The 19,746-nt window shown below is 33.5% G+C and overlaps 1 protein-coding gene across 6 annotated transcripts in view; it reads left to right on the top strand.

The window, feature by feature from the left end:
- Pcdh7 (protocadherin 7) overlaps positions 1–19,746 on the top strand; it is a 434,303-nt gene that overhangs the window by 188,899 nt on the left and 225,658 nt on the right. For 3 of the 6 annotated variants that reach the window (XM_008827642.3, XM_008827647.3, XM_017796766.2), the window contains exon 2: positions 11,313–11,529. In XM_008827642.3, the coding sequence (XP_008825864.1) occupies positions 11,313–11,529 (217 nt within the window). The remainder of the gene's footprint in view (positions 1–11,312; positions 11,530–19,746) is intronic. The other 3 variants (XM_008827646.3, XM_008827644.3, XM_008827643.3) reach the window with 2 other exon arrangements.

Here is a 19,746-nt window from a genome sequence, read left to right as displayed (position 1 = left end):
ACTGAAAAACAAGACTATCTGGATTTCTAGATCTGCTAGTGGAGGACTTACGTGAGTTCCCTGACCAACATGTCCCTGATGGATCACATAGATTAAAAACTGCTGTGGAGAAATAAAGTGAAGGCTCATATGTCCAATCCTTAGTAAGACAGGTTCATTAGAAAGGGTGCAGAGATTATAAATAGAGCTAGGATCTTTTATTCTTCTTAGGTATGATATGGATAAAATGAGAAAATTAGGCACTTACAGTGTAAGTCTGCTTCTCTTAAAAAGTTTGCACCAAGGATTAACTTTCACTTTTAAGAAAAACAAACAAATAACACACGGTAAAAAAAGTCAAATTGTCAATGGCGCTATTTGCTAATCATGGTTCCCAGAGCCCCAAACCCTAATTTTCCTTATTATTACATGAAACACACGCATATCACAGAACTACCCCCACCACAGTTACCACCAGGACTACTAATAGCAACACTAAAATGAAGAATAGCAAATATTGGCAATACTTTCAAACACTATTTATGTTTAACTTAACCTTCAACTACTCAATGAGTGCTATATTGTTATGCCAGCTATTATATTAGGTAATTTATAGAATACTGGTTCTATGATTATAAGAATTTTTAAGGCTTGATTCCCATTGCTAAAAACTGCTATTTCAATGTAGGATCTTAAATTCAGACAGGTAAAATGACTTTTCTTAAGTTATGAATTAACTAGAGATAAGGTTAGGATTTGATTGTACTATTTTTTTGGTTCCAGATTCTAAGCAAGTTTTCACATAGCCCATAGCAACCTGAAAAACAATTTATGAGCTAAGAAATACATGTGTTAAGTGCACTGTGTAGAAGCAACAGTGGCTTTAAGTTGGTTTGTTAAGCAAAACAGGTCCTTGAAGAGATTGAGTTGCAAACATTCTCATCCTGGTACCATACAAAAATGTATGTGACACACTCAAAATAACATCCTTCCAGGGCATGATGCTATATGTTTTAACATATGAATAATATCTCATTTCATGTGCTAATAGTCCAATGTGGTCTATATTAACTGAACTGCATTTTGCTGAGGATCTAGATATATTTCTACTTTTCTCAGAAAGATAGGCTCACAGAACATGTATGTTTTCAATTCCACTGAAAGGGAACCTTGGGTTTTATCCTGTTTATATCACCATCTCCCCACATCTTTTTGTCTGAAAACTAGAAATAACAATCTCCTACCTTATTAATCTTATAAGAAAGGCACACTGGTATATTCTATGTGCAATAATGTATAAAATAATATGTAAATATCAACTATTTTCCCATTACTTTTTAGAGTGCATTCAACATCAGTGTTTACTTTTTGTATTCTTTATATTTGAGAGTTTCATACATGTCACGTATACAGTGTGTTTTGATTAAATTCATCTTCTAGTTCTTCTCCTCCCATCCTTCTCAGTTGTCTGCATAGATCTCCCTCACAACTTCATATTCTCTTTTGTACAACTGAGTCAAATTGGTGTTGTTAATATGTTCATGGGTAAAGGGCTATCTATTGGCACATGAGTAACCTACTCTGGGCTGCATTCTTGAAGAAAACTGACTCTCTCCCAGTGACCCCCAACTGCCAATAGCTTCATGAGCCTTTCCACTATCTATGTTGGACTTTTGATTGGCTTGATCTTATGCAAGTCACGGACATGTAGCCACAGCCATGGTCAGTTTATGTGAGGAATGATTCTACCATGACAGGAAAACACTATTTTTACAGCAGTCCTCTGCAATCTCTGACTTTTTTGGGACTTTCCACTCCCTCTTCAGAAATGATCATGAGCCTGGGAGGAGGGGATGTAATCAATATTTCCCATTTAGTGCTGAGCACTCCACAGTTTGCTATTCTCTGCACATGGGCTAGTTGTGTGTCTCTGCCTTATACACAGTCTACTTCAAAAAGAAATTTCTTTGATGAGGGCTGAAAGCTGAACTAGAGGCAAATATTTTAGGACACTGATACAATGTTCCTTTAAGAACATAATAGTAGTAGGTTCTCCCCTAGGGCCTGTAAACTCCTAGCAATGGGTTCTTGAACCGGTTCTCAGTAACAGGGCTGAGTTCCTTCTTGTGAAGGGACTTTAAATCCTATCAGAGAGTAGCTGATTCAACATATGCTTCTTATGTAAATGTTTGCTCTCACTTCATCATTGGATAACTTTGGGAAAGTGGTTCGAATAAAATGGATCTACATTTCTGTCAGCATCTGGCATATCTTAGTTTAGAATCGTTCTTTTGGAAGGTGAAAAGATCTGTGTTGAAGAAAGTCGTGTCTAAAGATGTGGAAGTCATGAGAACCGTGTTTCTTTCTGGCGGTAGTGTCTAACCAAAAGACAACTGAAGTAACCACAATAGTTATTTTTTTATTTTGTTTTATTTTATTTTTACTGTTTTTGAAGAGAAAACAACAATATTTGTAGTTTGATACAATGTTTAGATTTTTATCCAGTAGCAAAAAGTTGTTTCATTTTAAACAATTTTTTTTAAAAAGGTTTAATCTATTTTTTTTTTTTTACAATTTCATACATGAGCACAATGTATTGTGAGCATACTCAGCCTCTGTTACAGGCACGTTATTGTCCTTCCATTCCTGCAAACCCTCTTCTTCCCAACTACTTCCCCTCCACATTTCCTGTTTTATTTTTTGAGCTGGTCTTTTGCAGGTGGCCATGGTTGTTGTGTGGTCATGATTACATCAGCTGATCATATCCTATAGACAGTGTTTCACAGCACTTCTCATCCTCCAGCTCTTAGAATGTTTTTGTCCCCTCTTCTCTCGTGTTCCCTGAGTCTTAGATGATGTGGTACAGTCTTGTTTCCATAGTAAATAACAAGGAGAAAAATTATCTGAAATCTATGTAACTTTGATTTTCTGTGCCAATATTTTAGGGTATTAATAAGGAGCAAGGAGTTTTACAAACCAAGGCTTAGCAACAAGTCATTGAAAAGAAGCATGCAAATAATCCACAAACTAGGAAAAGGCCTTTGGAGTAACTGGATGTCTCTTTTCACGATGTCTTTGTTCACCTTGTACTGGATTATATCAGAATGAGGAATCTCAGCCAAATCTGGCTTTCTGTTTAATTTTGAATAGTCAGCCAGATAAGATTGATTTTTTACAGTTTTAAATCTTGAGAAATAACAATAGCAATATTTCATGGATTGGAAAATTATCTGAATCTCAGAATTCTGTGTCCAAAAGTGAGGTCTTGCCAGGATGTGACTATCCGTTCACTTCTGTTTGTTTAATGACTTTTCTTGTCAAGCTGCCTGCCGAGGAGCTGCAGCAGAGTTCTATGGCCCACAAAGCCTAAAATATTTACTTCCTGGCCCTTTATGGAAAAGTTTGCCAAACCCTGGAAAAGATTTGAAAGAAACCAGTAAGAAAAAGAGAAAAAAAATGGAGCAGATAATTGTGTCCATAATATAGTAGGCCAACAAACTTGTGTTTTAAGAACATCTGTTTTTCTAGAAGTTTTCGAGGGAAAAAATGTGTCTAGCTTTGCCAAGAGTTTTCAGCTTTGATTATTCTGTTTCCTGACATTTTTTCATGAGAAGAAAACTAAAATATCAAGAGGTCAATTTGCATCTTCAGGATTAAATAATTTGTGTAGTAGTTGCACATTAAAATTAATTATTTTTCCTAATTTATAAAACATTAATCTGTCACACATAGGAAGCCTGAGGAGAAAACGTGAATGAAATGAAGAGCACATTCCTGGTATGCAGGAACCACCCTTTAATACTGGAATCATTGTATTTTGTAGTAATTAGTTTGTGGTCTATAGTTCTGTATTCTTTAACATTCAAGTGCACATAAAAACAAAAATGTCAAACATAAACTCACACAGGTCAAGACATAGCTATTTAACTTTGCTTTCTCCAAATGAGAGTCTTAATTAACCAATCCACATGTCTCAACATGTTATTTCCGAATATCCTTTCATCTATAGACATGAAAGCAGGACAGACATTTTGAAGTATGAAGGAATGTTGAAACTTCAGCAAATGAAGAGACCTCTAAAAAGTTTAAAGACCTGATTAAAGTTTGTTTAAGTGTTCTGCCAAATATCCTGCCACTAATGTACTGTAGAATCCTAGGTATGTTTGCTCAGTAGCTCTGGCACTGACTGAGAATGTTTGCATGTTCAAGTATGTGTTCATTTGCAAGGAAATGTCTTCCAGCAATAGAAAGCTCTACTTTAAACATAGAATGCAGCATGATTCTAGTGCAGTATGATTGTTTCAGTGCTTTATGAATGACAGAGTCATTAGAAGTCTGTTTGATGGACATAACTAAGTGAATTGGAAAAAAGAAAGCCTTTCAGAAATAATTGATGTGACTGAGACAGCTGTATGTGAGTTCCAGATAAGGAGACAATTTACAGAGAAACCACTCAAGCTAAAAAGGAAGGTGCAGATTTAAAGTTCACAATAAAGTTGTCTGTTAAACACAGCAGTATTCAATAACTAAAAGATTTAACCTAAAGTTCTTTGCGATAGATGGCATCCTTAGGGCCCCATCGTCTTACAAATAAAATTCCCATAAAGGTACAGTCACTACTTATAAAATATGGAGTCTAATGGGAAAGTATCTAACCCAATGATATATTTTCTCTTTGACTTGGAGGAATGTATAAAATATATGATTATAAAAATCATAAGTCTATGTTTCACTTTTTTGAAACTGACCATTGCTCTAACAAAGAAAGCATGCACATTTATTCTGTAGCTTCAAAACATTTGCTAGTGTAGCATGAAAGAAAAATATCTTTAAAAATATTTTATTATTTTTATTTTATTAGTATGACTGTATTGCCTACATGTATGTGTCATCATGTATATAAGGCATCCGTATCATGCAATGACTACAGATGTCAAAAGAGGGCATCGGATTTCCCTGGAACTGGAGTTACAGATGATTGTTAGCCTTCACATGAACACTGGAAGGCGCTGGGAATCAAACCAGGTCCTCTGCAAGAGAAACCAATGCTCTTAACCACTGAGACAACTCTCTAGCCCCACGAAAAATATCTTTAAGTATGTGTGATTTTGGAATACAATAATTGTTTTTCAAGTATGATACTTTTTATTCATTCAAACAACTTGGAATGGATAAAATAAAGGTTATAGTATGCAGGTATTAAAGTATTAATCTATGTTCTTTTCCTCAAAGCTATACATATAATTTCTGACAAATACATTTTAAGACATATCACCTGGAATATTACATATTAGCAATGATTAAACTTTGTTTTTTATTTTAGGTTTATTAAATTAATTTTAAAAGTAAATTATCACTGTAGTCATACATCACTGCCCTTGAGTTCCTATTGTCCAGAAAGAAGGGACGGCAGAAAGAGGCTGCCATTGTGAGGTCACCTGACAGCAGAAAAGTAAACAAATGAAGAAGAGGTCTCTCCCTGTGCGATCTCTAGATTATCAGAAAATAAAGTGAATGAAATTATATGAATTTTAGAACATGATGATTACAAGACTGTAGGATGTTGTAAAGCAGTGTTAATGGATTTCTGTTCCCTACCAGTTGAAGAGAGGACAAGGTGCATCAGTACTGAGTTAGCTTTGCACCTGAAGTTTGAATATATTTGTGACAGCCTCTAAAATTTTTTGGGTAGGCCCTATCATTGAACATATCAAGTTAAAACTTCTAGTATGTCATAATGGAGCACAAAAATAGTTGACAAATACTTTGTTAAATTTATTGCCTACTGAAATGTTTGTGTTCAATGAAGGGTAAAATCCAAGCAGTTTTTAAAATATTTGGTTGTTGGTATATGTGAATGCTTTATAGATAATTTCTGTGTTAGAACAATAAAAAGAGTACATCGATGGGATAATTAGGCTTGAAATTTTATGTGGATTTTAGAACTTCTATTCAGAAGCTCTGTGAATTACTGGGCTAACTCTGTTTTCTTTAGAAAAAAAAATCAAACTAAAATGATAGGAGATAGCTTTGGTTATTAGGCTGTGGCCTGAGGTATAGTACCTTTTATAGGATGTGTCTTTGAGGTAGCTTAAGGCTCTTTTTATAAGCTGTCTCATTAATTCTCCCAGAATTAAGGGGCAGATATTATTATCTCTATTTTACAGACCCTGAGCCTAAGGCATAGGAACCAAAGTTGAGCTAACTTGTCCAAGGTCACATAGAAAATCTATAGGGTAATTTGCAATAGAATACTGTTTTCTTACTGTTATTTGTAATATACTATTTCTTTCCCATTAAAACTTTGTACATATTCCACGTATGCAGGTAAGAAATTTCTTCATATCTTTTACTGTTTCTTTTGCTTTTGTGGTTCTTTTGTATGTAATTTTCCATTCTATTTAGTACCTATCCTTGATCTCTTTCACTCTCCTTGTAACTCCATTGATTTAGCACTGACTTTTTGGTGACATTTAAAAAAATTTACCTTAAGGTGAGCACTCTTTAATGCCTATGAAGAAGCACATCAAGAATCAATTAATGAATCTCTACACAAGTTTTTTCCTTTCAATGTCTATCCTGTTTCTTTTCTTTTCTTCTTATTTTTTGGTATTTAGAAAGTGCTAGCTGATGCTTTCTTTCTCTCCTTTCTCCTATGCTTTTATCTCTTTTTTCTCCATGGTTTAGACCACAATGACCTTCAAAAGAATGAATCCAATGCATACATGGTACTCAGCATTCATAATTTCCATGTTATTTTGGTCATATGGAAACTTCTGGTGATAATTTCTGGAAATTTCTGGGATTAAGCCTTACCTTAGGAGTTTCAAGAATAACCTGACTTTCTACTCAGTTCCTTTTTAAAAATCATTCCTCTTAGTCCCAAATAAGGAATTTTTAATTGGTACTCAAATAAGTCTTTTTTGTTGTTTTATTGTTGATGGTGTTTTATTTTGTTTGTTTTTCGATAGGGTCTCCCTACTCCCAGCCTGCCAGGAAGTTATTATGTGGACCAGGATGGCCTCAATCCTCAAAGAACTCAAATATATCTTAACAATCAAAATTATTTCAGAGATTTCAATTCAAAAATCTGTAGTCCTCCTGCCTGCTTGAATTTCCAGATGCGTTTCACCACATCTCTTTCTCAACCCTCTCTCTCTCTCTCTCTCTCTCTCTCTCTCTATCTCTCTCTCTCTCTCTCTCTCTCCTTCCCATGCCTGCTTGATAAGAAACTTCATTACATTTTCTTTGTTTTTATAGACATAAAAGCCTTTGACTTTCTTCAATGCACACAATTTGTGAAGGCAGGAAGATAACGGGTACTTAATACAAGTGTAATGACTTTAGGAAGTATGATGAGATAATGACCACATCCAATCCGCAGCAGCAGTCTGACTGCCCATTGTCACTGTTGTTCCCTTTTCCAAGCCTTACCTCAGTATAAATGTTTCTCCGGAGTTCTACCCGTCCTAGCACAATCACCCACCTTCCTTTATATTTCTTCCTCTAACTGGTTGTCATTTCATTTCTTCTCTCTTACTCATTAATTCAATCATCACTGACCTAAATCAGGTCTTTAGTTTCCACTCCTTATTTGCAGTTCTCAGACATACACCACCATTTTTAGACTGTTCAAACTAGCAGAAGATTGCAAGATGATAATCTTCCTCAAACTCATTTGCTTTCCTTTCTTTTATATAGAAAATGTTGCATTTAGAGGCCCAAAGTCATTTTTCACTCAAGACAGAAAAAATATGGAGCTCATACACTTCAGATCACTGAATGCTTTCAAATCTAGAACATAGAGCCTTGAAATGAAGCATGCATGACTCTGAGTCTGGAAATTGACAACACTGAGTGGGACTTGGTTTCTGGAGAAGTTTGCTTAGATCTCTTCACAGGATCTTATTTCCTGACTATAGTTTCCCTTCCTCTTTGTGTTTCTTCATCAACTAATATCCAGTTTATATCTTTAATGCTTATTCATTTGGTTATATTGGTAGAAATTGACATTTTGTAAACAATGAAATGATTGAGAACTCATAAACAATGAGTTCTCTAGGTAATTCTAAGTTTTATGCAAACTCAAGAATCATCTATCACTCATTAAAAGCTACTTCCTAGTATCAGCAGAGAAAACAGTTATACACAATGTGAATTTTGTCAAGAAGCCAACATACTATTCTACATTTGACTTTATCCATCTTTTTGGAATTCATAGATGATATAAAGTCTGTATCATAATCTTTGCTTTGAAACCTCTTTACAATAGATCCAACCTGTCCTGGATTGCATAGAATTCTCTCTCTCTCTTTTTCTCTCTCTCTCCTCTCTCTCCCCTTCCTCCACTCCCTCCATCTCTCCTCTGCTCTCTAAACCATATCTCCCTCCCCCCTCCCTCAATCCCTATTTTCATCTATCCATCTAACTGAATATGTGTGAATTACCACTAGAAGGAAACTTCAACTTTTGCACCAATATTTTATTTTTTCAAAATTTAGGATTTTTTTGCCTTATCAACTTAAATGAATTGCCTCAATGATTTTCCTATCTAAAATGATTAAAGTTTAATGTATGGTGATATAATGTTGATATTGAATTTTATTATAGAATTCTGATGACATATTTTAAGAGTGAATCATAATAATTGTTAGGGCATGTTCTTTTTCATTTTAATACTATTCATTTTGTATTTTTATTGTGAATAATATTTGCATTCATTCAGAAACTATACTAAATGAAACAACTTTTTTAAAAATTATTAATAACTACATGATTAGAAACAGCTTTTTATACAAAAAGAAACATTGATGAGCCATAAATGGTTTTTAGTATTTTAAAATTTTAATGTTTTTACTTCTAAATTAATTTATGGAAATCCAAGTATTCATAATCTAAATGGGGTAGAAATAAAAAAATAATGCATAAGTTCTTGGCAGCATGGTACAATCCATAATCATTATTTTAATTTTTGCATAATTTTATTAAGATATAGGTTATAGACTTTCTTCCTGTTACTGTAGCAGTGCTTTGGTGGAACAAGTATGTAAGCACATATTCTGAGATTCCTGTCCTTACCAAATGTTATTCTATTTTTTTATTTTAATATCAAAATGAAACCTATTTCTCATAATTTCCTACTTTCATTTTCTGTATTAACAGAGCTTATGTGTTTCTGTGTTCATTCTGAACTTTTTTCTTTTGTTAGCAAAAACTGATCCTAAAAGATTTGAAAATCATTAAAGTAGAATTAAGAATAACATTTAACTTTCCTTTCTTTTTTGTATAGATAAATATTTTTAGCCTATTGCTGTTTTGAAATAATGTGTCTACAAGGCCCTTGGAATTCTTGCCTTAACTTCTCATTGTCATTAACATTTCACTGTTCTATTGTGTTTGCTTAGTATCTTTTGTGTGCAAAACAGTATTGTTTTAAGAACTGCAGTGGTATCATTTCCAAAGGGAGGCCAAATTTCCTCAGACAATTTGAGGCACTTTGTGGCCAGCTGGTAATGGTGAATGGTAGAAAATATAAAAAGAATACACACACACACACACACACACACACACACACGGACATACACACATGGATACACATATCACACACACAGACACACACACACAACATAAAGTAATACATAAAAATATATTTCATTCTGTTTAGAAATAAGTTAAAATATACTGGTCATATTAATTTAAAGAAATGTGAAAATTATTGGTGAAATAAAGGAAATATATCCAGAGATTTTTGTCAATGAGTTTGGCCCATGTTGTATACATTATCTGTAATGAAATATAGTGTGACTGCTTTTCAACATTGTGTTATTAATTCAATGTGACATCATGAGGAAGAGAATGTGATTTAATTGTTTTCCCTTTTCATTCAGATCAAATCATTTATGAACTTGATTTTTAACTAAAATAAAACAAAAAAAGATTTTGTAGACGTTATGCTCCTAACAAGTTCATGATACTGGCAGAAATATCAGCAATGAACAGTGTTTTCAGCTAGTCTTTTCTTTTTAACAGTGTAACATGCAAATAGTGGAAGCATGTATTTGTCTTTAGCAAAGTCGAGCTATAAACTAGGGAGACTGTCACAATTAACCTTTTCTTTACTCACTTACCATGGACATAATCCTTGGCATTCTACAGTTCTGTTGGTCATAGTCATGATTAGTGATTTATACCATGAACTCTCAGGCTATAAACATTCAGAAAAGATGCTTAAATTTTATACTAAATTTTGGCAACAATCATCAAAGGATCAGTGATACTTATATTTGTAACTATGTTCACTCAGGCCACCTTCAAGTTCATAAGGGCTTAGTGTATACAAGAATTTTAAGTCATATTTTAGAATTTACTCATATTATGAAGATCATTTTTTGTATTTTTCTAAATTTATACTTTTTGATGTAGTACTGTCAATATGAATAGTTTCTGTACTGCGTTAGTTTGATTTCTTAATGATTTTTTTTCATTTTGTTAAGTAATTAGGGAAATCTTCACATTCCTTGCACAGTGGATCGTCTGCTCAGCCATTGTTACTACCATAGTTATTTGTTGGTTCTACCTGTATAGTTTAGTAAGTAGGACTTCTAAGATTAAAAATTAGAAGCTATACTTGATGTGACTGTGTTTGAATGGACTGTAGTCATGGTAAACACATACAGTTGAATATTTAAATTTATTTTTCATTCATAGGTTGAAGAAATTTTTACATGTCATTTTCTGTGATCTTCACAGTTTCAAATAAATAATGTTTTATATGAATGAAATAATAAATACTTTCTGATTTACTAGCACCATACTTGAATTTTCACTTAGTTGCAGTTTTAATCTCCGAGTACCAGCACATTCAGTTTTAAAGCACAATACAATATGGGCTGATTTTAATGCATTATGTCATTGGGATGAAGCATTTTAAATGACGTTTTTCATGATCGATTGGTTCGGAACTTATTAATTCCCCAAATCACTGGATGTTTTTTATTTTTAATAAAATTTATTTATGAAAAGCATGAAGACTACTGAATAGAAAAAGCTTGACTATTAGAGCAAGTATATCTGATTTAAATGCATGTTTGGGCAAAAATGATGTTTTCTCACCTCTGTCTCTGAAAAGGAATTTTCTGTTTTCCACAATAAAATGTAAACTTTAGGCTTTGTCTTAGATGATATCTATTCACTCAGATTTATTAAAACCTATTTGATCATTTTGTATTGAATTAGTTTTAGTAGTCCTTTATGTATAAAATTTATGTATATTTAAAAATAAGATAATTTATAATCTTATATCTTAGTGACATTCAGAATCTTTTCTTTTACAGCCATTTCGTAGAGTGACGTTTTCTGTTGTGAGTCAGCCTCAGGACCCACATCAGGGGTCACTGCAGAGTTGCTATGACAGCGGGCTGGAGGAGTCAGAAACACCAAGCAGTAAGAGTTCATCAGGGCCAAGACTGGGTGCCCTTCCACTCCCAGAGGACAACTATGAAAGGACCACGCCGGATGGCAGTGTTGGTGAGGCAGAGCATATGGAAAATGGTAGGGGCAAACACAACATCCACACACATAATCACGCTAGTGAGCCAAATAAATAGGCTTGTGAAGGTTAGTCTAAAATCAAAATAAACTAGCTGACACCAAAAGTATATTAAAATATTAAATACTTGCTAAAATACAGAAATGACAAATAAAGGAACATAAATCTGTAGATAAAATTCACAAAATTGCACCCTCATTTAAAAATAACCTATCAGAAATAAGTGGATTTACAAATAAATCAGAGCAGTACCTCCTATGAAAAATGCTAAATTAATGTGCACTTTCTAAATGAAATCCATTAGGAACTGTCTTGTTTTCTTCTATTCATTTTTGTCATGCAACTATTTCTTCAATTGCCTTTATCCAGTCTTAGTAAAAGGAAATGATTACAAACATACTTTGCTTGAGGTTTTCCTTTCCTAGATATTTAGCAAAGCATTTTCAAACTGTTTCTTTCAAATGCCAGGCAAAATGGATCAAATGAGAATCGCTGCCTTGCTCTCCATGGCATGCAGTAAACATTATTAGACTTCCTCTCTCCTTTAAGTACAAGGTTTGTCTTGATTTCTGCAAGAGAAAGGAAAGAAAGCAAACTATAATTCTTCCCACTCTACCCTGTTGTTAGGCTATTCGCATAATTGTAACAATAATTGGCTTTATATAAATTTTTGTATGTCATAAAATTATATTACAAATAATACTTGTAAATATTTTCATTTTTGTTTATGTTCTCAAAGATAATTCAGTTATTTATTTTCTGGAATTTGAGTAGACTGTAAATGTTAAAGGAATATATTTATGTCAAATAATGGAATAGCAAAGATCTTCCTCACTTCATTATTATTTCAAATGTAAAAAAAAGATATGGTTATATATCAAAGAAGGCATGGGAATTGCATACATTTTATCTGTAGTGAAAAGTCAAATTAGATTTATACCTTTCACTACCTCAAAACCCTAATGAAATAAGATCTTTTTGTTACTTTATACCAGTTTCTTCAGTGATGATATACAAAAGGAGAATATTAATGCAAAGAGAAAAAATCATTTTCTTCAGAGGTTTACCCATGAAAATTAAAATCCAATAATCATATATCATCAATGACCCCAAGAGAAGTATGCTAAAGTAACTCATACTAAATAATTATCTGTCTATGTAATTATCAGATATGATATCAGGGCCTGTTGATTGATATCCTTCTTGATCAATCACCCAGATTTTAAATGGCGTTTTGCCTCATGGCTATAAGGCATGCTTATCTGTGTGTATGGTGGTGTGTGCTTATGTGGATGGGAGTCTGACGTGACATTTTTTAAAAAATATTTTTTCAGTAGTTTTTTAAAACAAGTGTAAAATTTTTGTATGAATTCTGATGCTTCTGAATATATATTTAGGTCAAGTATATTTGTCTTTGTACAAAATTTTTAAATTAAAAGTTCCTTTTATATATTCACATATATGTATTCCTTCCAAGTAAGACAAGAGTCATTAACGGGATTTTTATTATGTTCAGGCTATCTTTCATTAATAATAATTTTGATTATGTTTACAAAAGTGCTTTTCCACTGTAAGCAAGAATATGAACAATCAAGTATTTACTTTTTTACATGTCAGTGATTTTTTATATTGCTGGCATTATATATACAACTTAATGTTATTTTTCTGCTTTGTGGATTTAAAGATATTCAGCATTTTAAAAATTATCAGGAAATGATGCCTAGTAGTTAAAACATAATTATATATGGAAAACACATATAGGTTAATTTTCAGGAAATATTCATGTCATGGATAACAACAGATGAGCATGAAAAGAGAACAGAAAGTTTACTGAAGAATTTAAAGAAGGTTCCAGTTCTGTTTTATAACCATGTATTAAGTCCTGTCAAGAGAAGGAACCATAGTAATAGAACTGATTTTTCCCTGACTTTGTGCGTGACAGACAGTTGACATGCAGAGTTTATATAAGTGATTTGTCATATATTGGCTGTGATTCATCTTAGCCCTCATCTATATAAGTAATGACAGAAGGAGACAGGATATACTTTGAGCATTTCCAGACTTACCCGTTGGTATTTGAGTAACAGTTCTGTTTAGATCCAAGTTGACCATCTTCATCTAGTTGCAAAGTGTGATAGTATCACCTGGACTTTGGTAATTTCATCTTTAATATTAATGGACCATTCTGACATAAATAAAATTGTAACTGAAACCTGTCAAGAATTTATTTTTCATATTTAATTGAAATCCAGGTAATCAGGGTTTTTTTTTGTTTGTTTGTTTGCTTGCTTGCTTGGTTACGTTTTAATCAGGATTTATATTCTTTTTTGATTTGTATTTTCCATAAAAATACTATTTCGTATGCTGTCCTAGTTCATAATTATTATTACCTCAGAGTTTTTTTTTCAGTTCTAAGTTGTATGAAACTATTCATGCTTCACTAACCATTTGGATTAACTTTCATTGCGAAGTTTAGGAGATAATTTGAAGTGTGACAACCTTCGTATAACCTTCCAATGCCATATAACAAACTAGAAATAGGATAACTAACAGCACAGATGCTGTGCCAAAAAGTCACTAAAAGGCCAGATGTGGTGGCACACACCTTTCAGTCACAGTACTCAGAATGCAGAGGCTGGTGGATATCTTTAAGATCCAGGCCAACCTGGTCTACGTAGTGAGTTCCAGGCCAGCTGGGGCTGCATGCAGACCCTGTTGCAAAAAGACATTTTAAAAAGTCACTTAAAAAAGAGAAATTAAAATAAATTAGCATTGAAATGTGCTTATATGCTGTCAAAAATTTTATCTTTCTTCTATAACTCATTATAAAAATAATGTTAATAAGGTTGAAAAATGTCGAATGAGTCCCATCATTTTGAAGTTCCATATCTGTGAAGTTGATCTCCCTTGAGCCTTAGAAGTAGAAATTAGATCACTCAAAATATTTTAGGAATTTTATATGAATTTTTATTCATTTATTAATTTCAATTAGTATTTTCATTGTATTTAACTATCAACATAATGACTAATTATCAACATAATTATCAACACTATGACTTAATGCTGATCTTTTTATTGGCAAAATGGGGTGACTGATTAACAATTCGAAATTTAAATGAAGAAAATATTTTAAAATTTGGAGCTCACTGTGGGAACTTAGTTATGTTAAAACATTGAATGATAAAGTTAAAATATTTGAATAACTCATGTAAAATATGGATACTAGGCTTAAAGCATCATCATTTAAAGACAAATATTGACTATGTGACTATGTTCTGCTTGCTTCTGTCTTGATAATGCTCTCAAGTTCAGAATTCCTCTGCATGGCATTTCATTTTCTTTGAAGGCTATTGAATTTATCTTGTTTGCTGCTTCTTATTCTGGCCTACTTAATCTTTCAAGTGCCCCACTCGGAGTCAACTTTGCAAAGCCAGTTTGTGTTTACTATATATGACTTGGTTAAATGTGGTTCATAACAGGCTCAGATACAGAGAATATTCCACTTGGCCTCTAATTCAAACACTGTCATCAGTGGTGGGCAGGCCACCTAACCCTTCTGAATCTGGGTCTGTTTATCTCCATGGCAATGGAGCAAAACTTTAAAATATCACCCTGGTCCAACAGTCTATGATTTTCCCTCTACATCATACTTTTTTCTTTTATCATTTAGTCTACAGATCAGAGAGAGAGAGAGAGAGAGAGACAGAGACAGAGACAGACACAAAGAGACACACAGAGAGAGATAGAGATAGAGAGAGACAAGTATATGAGAGAAAGATTTGCATCTCTTAGTGAGATGGGCAGTGAATGTTATAATGTTTATTAATTTCACCAAGGCAGTAGTAATTGTAACGGTGACTCTCAACCCACATAACATCTGTTCATTCTAATAGTAGATAACACATTTATCACATAAATCAAAGAGGGCTTAGTAAGGCTGTGATTTCTGTTCAGGTGGGTGGAAAGGTTGGCATCATAGCAGGCCAGTGTGGGAGACAGTTTCGGAACCTCCCTCAAATCACATAATGCAAGAGCCATCTGGGGATCTGATTTCACCCTGGTTGCAGTGCCCTTCACTGACAGCCACTGTGATTAAGATATGTCATAACAGAAGAAGCATGCACACTTTCTGCTTTATGATGTAAATGGGTCAGATTAAGCATAAAAAGGTAGAAAACAGTGTTTTATTTCTAGGTAAATTTTTATAATAGTTTAGAAATAGCATACCATGGAAATGAATTTTTGAAAGGAGAATAACAGATAGTACATGTGACAGGCTTTAAAAAGTTCAATGAGTTAAGAGATTTGATCATTCTAAAAGTGCTTAATTTTAGGAATCTTTGTTTTCCCAGATCTTTAAAAGAATTTGACTTCTATACACTGATAATTTTGAACTCCCGTTTCTTTCTTAGTCAAAGTTATATAAGGTTGGCGCAATTGTTTTATTCATTCCCGGTGCCTTATCTGTCTCTTCATTCTCTGGTTTCAGTAGCATTTAGAGTACCTTGTTCCTGAAAATTAAAACATGCAGTAGCACAGCGAACCCTTTTTCTCTTTGGCACTAAGTTTTCACAGATGAACATTAGCACTCATCAGGAAAAATCCAGTTTCCATATGGACAAGAATCATGAGAATGGATACTAAGCACATAATTTTATGTGGGCTCGAAAACCCTCTGTCTCCCCTCGACCTCACATACCCAGTCTTGAGACATTGTTATTTATTTGGTGTTAGCCCCTGCTGTTTTCATTTAGACTGAGTTATATAGCCCAAACTGCCTTTTTCACCTTTCCCAAGATTCGGATGTACTTGTGAGCAGCATAGGCTTAATACCCCAAAACAAATGTGATGCATTGTTTTCCATAAGAAGAATCTGACACGTTACTAAGGGTTTATTTTCGCAGTTCTAGATGCCCCCCAGTCATTTTAGTTGCCAGTGGCCCACTGAAGATAATTTTCCTACTTTCTCAGACATCTGTGAACATGCTGTACTTCCCAAGTGTTCTCAAGAAATCTGCATACTCTGTCTTCTGTGATTAGACAGAGAAAGTGATTAGAGATACTGTCTGCTAGGTCTCGGCCAATCAAGATGTGTGCTGCAGCTGCTTTCTAGCTTTCCAGTAAGAGAAGCCTTATGATCTAAGCCCACGTTGTCCTAGTGGACACTTTCAGTATTGTGGGCAGAATTTAATTGCTTAAAAAATAGGTTTTTGAAACCAGTGACATAAGTTTGAATCCTGGCTTCACCTTTTTCTAATAGTGTAATGCTCTTGGTCCTGTGCTGAGCCCCAGACTCATCTATTACAAACCATCACTTTGTAGAAGAAACTAAATGAAATATTATGAAATAATTTACAAATAAGTACAGTCATAATGATCTCATATGAACTGAAAAATTGTTTGCTGTTATTTAGTTATGATCTATAACTTTAATATTATAAACCTTTTATTTGGTGCCACATGGTATCTGAGAGTTTCATAAAATATTTAACCTTGCAAAAACAACATTTTAACATTAAAAGCCAGAATAATATTCATTGTGAGTAATTTTTACTTGGTTTCTCTCTTGATGGAGTGTCACGGGTGAGCTCAGAGTCAGTGACATAAAAGAACAAGGAAACATGCTTTTTGGCATCAAATCACCTTCAACCATTTTATTAGCAAAGGCTGAGCAGTACCAATATTGTCTTTCTAGCACATGTTCTGTTTCTTCTTTTTAAAGTTTTTTATATTTTATGTTTAGTGTTTCAATCGAGTGCAATATTTTTCTTTGGAGAGATGCGAAATATTCACATCATAGGGAAAATGAGCTAAAAGATGTTCGATTAATATGCTTACTGCTCCTCAGTTCTTTTTTTCTAGTCTTAGTATTAATAATTAATACTGACAAAATATGTGGCCATATTACCCTTTTTATTCTAGTCCTTTAAAACTATGTAACTCTGCTGAACTCTTATGACATTTAAGAAGAGAATGAGCTCTCATCTAACCTCAAAAGTGACTTTGGAGGTCAGTGAGTAGGTTTGCTGCCTTCAGATACTAAAAGTCTTGGGCATCTGTGAATTTGATCCTAATGTGTTGACAGTGACTTTTGTTGTTTCCAATGCTCCTTGTTTGGTCAAAGGGTTCATCGCTACCTTTCCTGTTTTTTGGTGTATACCTCTATTTTTCTATTTATATTCTTCTTCTGAATTTTTATCCAGAGTTATATATAAAAACATGATGTTGAAACATGAGGACACTTTTAAACACATTCTCAGTTGCAAAGAAAGTGCAACTGGGCTGTGAAAGTGTAGTTAGCACTCTTGACCTCTGGGGCCAGCTCACTTACTGAGAAACTGATTTGTCTCAATATTCCTCTTCTAGAGAAAAACAATTTTCTTTCTTATCTCTTCTGTTGCAGCTATTTTTTTTCACTATTGGATAAGTAAAGCATTTTTTCCTTGAGAAAGGCTATACTGAACAATACCCCTCACAGCCCTTGTGTAATGATTATATGGAGACAAAACTGTGGTTATTCATTTTGATTCAACAAACATGTATTGAAATTGAAATATGATCAAGGCTTTCTGAGAAAACTTAAGTAAGTGAAATAGAATTCCTGCTTTTGAAATGCACGTCCTTCTGCTGGGGAGATACAGCCTTGACTGTAGTGAATTAGATATAATGTGAAAAGTAGAAAACTTATCGGAGATCAAAATGATATGAGGTGCCCAGCAAAGACAGGAAAATGATATGGATGAACAACCAGAAGTGAATTTCTGTATAATAAATAAAGTCCTGGGCAGTAAGAAAGCCTTGAAATATTCATTATTTCATATTCACTTTCTTTGCCTATATTCAACATAGTTTAATATATAATTTTTTATATAAAAATAGTAAAATTTGTTGGAAAGCTTTATGTCAAATCAGATATTAAAAATTCAAATTGCTTGTGTTTCCTCTTTATACTTATACTTATACTATATGCTTATACTATGAATAATAATCTTTGTGTGTGTACGTGTATGTGCATATGTATCTGTGTGGGCATGAATGTGGTTATCAGAGGTGGAAGGTGAGTTTCTTCTTCAATGGCTAACTTCCGTTCTGAGATAGTCTTGCAATGAATCTGGAGCTCACAGATCTGACTAGACTGGATGGCTGGTGAGTCTAGGGATCCTGTCTCTCCTTTCCTGCACTGTGCTTGCAGACTCTTCAGTGTACCTGGCTTTTTTACATGAATGCTGGGAATTGAATTTAGTTCTCATACTTGCACTGCAAGCACATTGTCAAATGAGTCATATGCCCAGCTTTTTTTTTCTTTTTTTAAGTCTTCTGGTTTCCTCGATTTTGTCGAACTTCCTTTTTTTATACTAAATGATGTTATTCAAAAGTTCAGGAAATGGATAGCAGCATAAGTGACAGCAGAAGCTGAATTTAGGTCTACACTAAAATTCATTGTCTTTGTTTTCTCCTTGGTATTAACACTGAGAATTACTACATGTGTATATGCTTCACATAGGCATTTAAAATTTAATAAGAGCTTGTGAAGATACTTTTGAAGCTACCTCTGTTTACATGGCCAGTACTCAAACTGAGGTTAAGTTGCATTAGATTAGGTTGCATTAGATCAGATTATTCTCTATAAAAAAGTAATTCATTCTTTTTGTTTGTGTAAATCATTTTTGTAACTATTTTTTCAAGATTTTATTTAAGTTCATGTTTGTTTTTATGATACCCCATTTTTATTTACAGTGTGGACAATAGTTTTTTTTGTTTTAAAATTTTATTTTGGTGGACTTTAATTCATGCAGACCAATTTTTTGACATTAAATATTAGCATCTTGTTAATATTTTCATTACAATCCAGAAAATATGATTAGATTTCTATTATCAGTATGTGAAAATACTTATAACACATGTAGATTTAAATGCCTTCTCCAAAACACGCTTTTCCTTAATATGTGATAATTTCAAGGAAAACTACATGTTTTACCATATGTGTTAATGAAACCCATATCTAGCCATAAAGCATTTTAGAAATAAACAGATTATAGATCTGCAGCCAGTTGTTTAATAATCTTCTGACTTAACAGTTCTTATTTACACGTGCTGTAAAATGCTCCCAATTTATGTTGGTGAGGTCACTGGGGACCGATCTATGATCTCTGTTGGCACTGTGCTCTGAGGTTCCATTCCCCAGAGATTCAGTCAGTGCTGTGTGGTATGTGCATATT

This window comes from Nannospalax galili, unplaced genomic scaffold (genome assembly GCF_000622305.1).
Source record: "Nannospalax galili isolate Female #2095 unplaced genomic scaffold, S.galili_v1.0 scaffold292, whole genome shotgun sequence".
In the NCBI taxonomy this organism is placed as follows: Eukaryota; Metazoa; Chordata; class Mammalia; order Rodentia; family Spalacidae; genus Nannospalax; species Nannospalax galili.
Note: the sequence above shows the minus strand (reverse complement) of the source record. Positions and strands in the feature narration are given on the sequence as shown.